The 5,378-nt window shown below is 41.4% G+C and overlaps 1 protein-coding gene across 1 annotated transcript; it reads right to left on the bottom strand.

Moving 5' to 3' along the window:
- Positions 1-394: 394 nt before the first annotated feature.
- On the bottom strand, positions 395-1,565 carry LOC146615549 (trace amine-associated receptor 13c-like). Its single transcript, XM_085373741.1, has 2 exons — positions 1,390-1,565; positions 395-1,211 (listed from the first exon to the last, which is right to left on the bottom strand). The coding sequence occupies exons 1-2, from the start codon at positions 1,563-1,565 to the stop codon at positions 395-397; spliced, it is 993 nt and encodes a 330-aa protein (XP_085229867.1).
- Positions 1,566-5,378: the final 3,813 nt, after the last annotated feature.

The following is a 5,378-nucleotide window of genomic DNA, read 5'->3' as shown; positions in this document are numbered from 1 at the left end:
GAGCAATGTGTACACGCTGTCTATTTATGTACATGCGTGACAAGAGTGCTGTTTCCATTGACATGTCTCCTTTGTATGAAATTGAGTAACATACTGAAGATAAAGGAGAAACTCTGAAACTAAAATATAGTTCCTATAATGCTACTAGCAGTCTAATACATATACTAATGTTGGTTGCCAATGACATGAATAATATTTGTATCAGTCAAAATATTTCAGAAATGAAGTCCGTCAGTAGAGTTATTACAGTCTTTTCTTCCCCATCTCTAAACCACACGGGTTTCTGTTCTTTACTTATGGGTGTTACTTCTCTGTTAGTAACTTTTTTGTAATAGACAACATAAAACAACAACAAAAAAACAATGGGGCTTTCATTCTCAGTCTTTCATTCTGTTTACATGACATTGGTGTCACAAGAGCCAGACTTCAATATTTTAAGTGTAACAATTTGTTTAACAGATTTTCTGAACCAGGGGTAAAATAAAGCATAGATTAGAGGGTTTAGACAGGAGTTTAAATAGAACAAACACATTACAAATGCAACAGATGAAGCACTGAGGATGGCATCTTGACCTGAGAGTGTGACACCAAAGTATGGGCAGAGACATATTAGAAACACAATGATAAGAACACTGATGGTCCTTACTGCTTTCATTTCAGATTTCTTAACATTTGTACTTACTGACCCCTCGTGTGTCAGAGCTGCAATATGTGACCGCAGGGCACGAGCTTGAGTCATAGCCACAACAAATACGTTTAGATAAAGAACTACAATCACAATGACAGGACCAATAAAGGACAGCAATAGATCTGCAACTCCAAAAGCATGGCCAACAACAACCACACACTCCCCATAGCAGGAATTATACCTGCCAGGTTGCACCAGGTTGTCTTTTAGCAGGAGACATTGAAAGACTGAAGAACAAATCCAACACAGATAAACACATGCTTTTGTTCTTTTTGGGGTGACTTTGGTAGAGTAATGGAGAGGGTAACAAATAGCCACATAACGGTCAATTGATATGAGAACCATGGTTCCTATTGACGCAGAGGTAATAATGTAGTCCAAGAGAAAATACATACTACACATGAATTCACCAAGAAACCAGCAACCATCTATAATCATAATTTGAAATAAAATCAGGAGACCCACCAGGCAATCAGAGACAGCCAAAGATAGGAGGAGGAGATTGGTGGGGGTGTGCAGCTTCCTGAAGACAAAAGACAGCGACACAGTTATTATTATTATTATTTGTAGCAACAAGTGCAATTTTATACAGATAAAAGGAAAAAGCATTTAGCTCAGACTCACTCAGATAGGATATCATATCATTTTCATCTTTTAGCCATAAAATCTTACTGTCTGCATATGTCTAACAAAATTATTACTTGAAATGTGAGATGGAGATGATGACCAGCAGATTAAGAGTCACAGTGAGCAAAGAAATGGAGGACAGGGTAATATAAATAAGGATAGAAAATGTATAAGGACGCATGGTCTTCCTGCAGGAGGAGTTGAGGAGTTGTGGAAAGCAGAGTTCAGTTTCTTCAAAGGTTTTCATCATTAGAAAAAGGAGGTTCCAGCTTTCTGCCTGAAGCTCTTTGTTCTGTACCTGATTTATTTTCTTTGCTCACATTGCTCCTCCCTCTTTCCCACTGGTGGCAGTTTTCTTTCAGTATGTTTACAACTATGTCAAATCCTGCATAGTTTCATTGTGTATTGAGGTTTTTAAACTTTTTCCAGTGAAGTTCATGTACTTGATAGATTGCATGCATTACCTACAATCGGCCAACCCTGTTCTTCGACCTCAAAACCCCGAAGTCTTCGACCCATTGCTATCAGCCGTACCCTTGCTGGAACTTAGGAGATGCTACTTTGTCATTTATTTACCCTTCCACTGGTGCACATCCTCTGCCTCTACCTTCCCTGCCTAAGAGGCGCTATAGGAAGCGGGGCAAACTGAGTGGGTTCCATGTTCGCTTTAAGGTAAGGCACATGCTGCGGCTAACTCCTATTCCACTTTGGATATTTTGCAACCTCCTTTCTCCATTCAGGACCAGTTGTCCTTCAGACTGATTAGCCACCGTTGGATTTGTCCAGTAGGACGACAATCTTACCCAGCTCGCCCAGTGGTTTGTTTGCCTGCTCGGACATGGATTGGGACTCCCTAAACGATCTTTTTCTCACCTTGTGGTTGGATTCTTTGTTCCTGATGGAAACTTGGATTCGCAGCATTCTTACACAGTGGGTGAGTGAAGCGACACATTTAAAGGGCCACTCGTTGGACTTGGTCATTTCATATGCTCAGGATATCTGTATTAAGAGCAATGATAATGTTGGCATCTCTGACCATTTTGTGTTTATGGTCGATGCTGAGTAAAATGCAATAGAACTGACTTCTGCGGGCCCTCGTCGCCCTGTATGTATATTTAATTCTGAGACTGTGCCTTTTTTGATCCTGATAGCACGGACACTAAGTCTTTTACTCCGTGATCAATCCTTGTCCTGGTAGGTCAGATTTGGCTTCCTCAGCTCTCTGTGAGCAATTTTTAAATCATTTTACAAGAAGAATTCTATCTCTTAAGCCTTCATTTTTACACCCCTCTGTGGTGAATCCTCTCCGTGCTAAAGTAGGAAGAGGTAGGAAGTAGGAAGTAGTTCATTCTCCACCCTCAAGAGATTATTGGACAGGTGAGAAGTTCGAATTCTGGACGTGACATTTCTCCCATTATTAAGGATGGTTTTGATGTAATTGGCCTTATATTCTACCTTTGATGAACCTATCATTAATGGTGGGCTGTGTCCCGACTGCCTTTAAACACGCAACAGTGCAGCCTGTTCTAAAGAAAAGCAGCCTTGACCAGAATGATCCTGCAAACTATAGACCAATCTCCAAACTCCCGTTCTTATCTAAAGCACTAGAGAAAATTGTGTTTTGTTGTGTGTCATGCTGTAGGCATTAAGGATTCTGCCCTTAACGGGTTTAAATCCTATCTCTCGGATCTTTTTCTATCACAATGGGATGTTACTCACCCCATCCAAAACTGAGATTGTAGTGTTTGATAGGCATATCCCTCGGGACTAGTTAGCCATTCTATTTGGCCCCCTTGCTAGCTTCTTCTCTGACACTGTAAGCAATCTAGGTGTTTTCCTGGACAGTTCATTTAAGCTTGTTAAACAAGTGTCCTCAGTAGTCAAATCTGGCTTTTTCAATTGCACAATCTCTAAAGCCAAACATTTTACACAGCACAATGACCTTGAAAAACGTATTCATGCTTTTGTGACTTCCAGATTAGAATACTGCAATTCCCTTTACTTTGGCCAATCTGTCCATCTCCATAGACTTTAGCTTGCTCAAAATGCTGCAGCTCGTCTCCTAACTGGAACTGGAAAATTTGCTTCCATTGCTCCAGTTCTTGTTGACTTTGGCTACCCATCAAATATTGTATTGATTTTAAAATCTTGTTGCTTACTTTTAAAATTATAAATAACATTGCGCCTAGCTATCTTGCTAACCTTCTTAGCTTGTATGCTCCTCGTCGAGCTTTAACCCTCTGGGGTCAACGGACGCGCTGGCGCGTCAAAATCACAAGACCAATTTAAGACGACACAGCTACAAGATGCAGCAACTCAGAGTCTCCATTTCAACCTGGATCAAAAGTGCGGAATTCAAACTATATACCAGTTTTTGAATTGTGTTGATGGGCCACGTAATATCAGAGTTATGAGAAAAAAGATACACGCAATGTTTTATTCTGAACAAAACAGTTGTGTTTACAGCGGGAAGCACGGTAAAAAAGGCGTTTTCTACAGACAGCGCTAACAAGCACTCTCCGCTTGCGAGTGAAAAAAGAAAAGGAAAACAAACACCCCTTCCCTATTGGTGTTAAAGTTTACCTTGTCAGCCAATCAAAAACTGATATGGCAACATGTGGCACTTGGTTGTTTAGGGAGAAGGGGCAGTTTTAGGAGCGACACCTGCGACGGAAAGCGGGCAAGCGAAAGAAAGACAGAGAGAGAGTTTTCATATGTGAGACATTAGTGATGTTTAGCGTGTTTTGAGGCTAGAGTTAGTGTGTTGTGTAGTTATTGTTTTGTATTGTGTGTCAGTGTGGTGGGGCGTGGTCTGCGGTGCCGTGCAGGGAGGGCGGACGCACCTGCACGCCATCCTTAATCACGCCCGCCTAGTTAAAAACACGGGGACTCAGGGGTTTGTGGGTGTTGTGGTGAGATGTCAATAAAGATGGCTCTGAATGATACTCTGTGGTCCCGCCGTGCCTTATTCTCACCACATTGGTCCGAAACCCAGGAGGCAGCACGGCGGGTCCGTATCGGAGCCAGGGAATGGAGGAGCTGGCCCAGAGGGTGGCCGAAATGGTGGCCGCCCAGCGGGAGCAGGCGGCGGAGGTGCGTCGCCAGCAGGAAGAGCTGCAGGACCAGTCCGAGCGTCACCTGGAAAGGATTGGGGAGCTGGTGGCGGTGCTCTGGGCCTGGGCGCCACCCCCACAGGGGTGTCCCGAGGACAGTGAAGGAGCCGCGTGAGGCACCTCAGCAACCGGAGGTGGCAGACGATCAGATCATTTTGTACATTAGAATAAAGAAAGAGCTTATTCCTATTCCACTGTTCAGGCCAGTCTGTAACATCATCAATGATTTGGTAACTTCCTCAACAACAAACTAGAAGAGATAGACTCTAATTCTCTGGGAAACACTGTAAGGAGTGGAGTGACATTGTCCACCGGTGGGGAATGTTTGTGTTTTTATTCTGTTCTTATGTTGTGGAGATATTAATTTAAACAATTAAATATGTAGATACTTACGTTATTATATATATTCCCTGTGCAGGTACCTCTTTAACTCTCTCTTTTTTCTTGTTATTCTAAGAGGATTTTAATGTAAAAATCTACATGCTGCTAACAGAGAAATGCCAAACTGCATTTCATTGTTCTTGTAACAGTGACAATAAAGATGTATTCTATTCTATTCTGTGTAAATTTCAGTGTTTCAGTAAGAATGGTTGTTAATTTATTAACACATCTATACATTATCTTATAAGACAAGCATTTTTTACAGCTGTAGGCTGTAGATGTAAATTAGGCTCCCATGTAAAACTAGCATATTACACATCTTCATTTAGTTTAGTTTAGTTAGTGATGGTTTTCAGAATTTGTGATGGATTCACATTCATTTAAATTAGAGAAACGAACACCTGATTTTGTCATGGTGTAACAGAGGATTAGAATACTAGCCCTGAAAATCGAAATGTAAAGCAACCTCTAGCAGATATTTGTTTCATCACACTTGAAATAAATAATAATTTATCAGTTTTTCAGTGTCAAAGACTGTATGGCTTGCTCATTACTAAAATCACTTTTCC

This window comes from Diplotaxodon limnothrissa, linkage group LG16 (assembly GCF_057381915.1).
Source record: "Diplotaxodon limnothrissa isolate DT_005_m linkage group LG16, D_limnothrissa_male_GT1.1, whole genome shotgun sequence".
Lineage (NCBI taxonomy): Eukaryota > Metazoa > Chordata > Actinopteri > Cichliformes > Cichlidae > Diplotaxodon > Diplotaxodon limnothrissa.
This window is presented reverse-complemented; position numbering and strand designations above follow the sequence as displayed.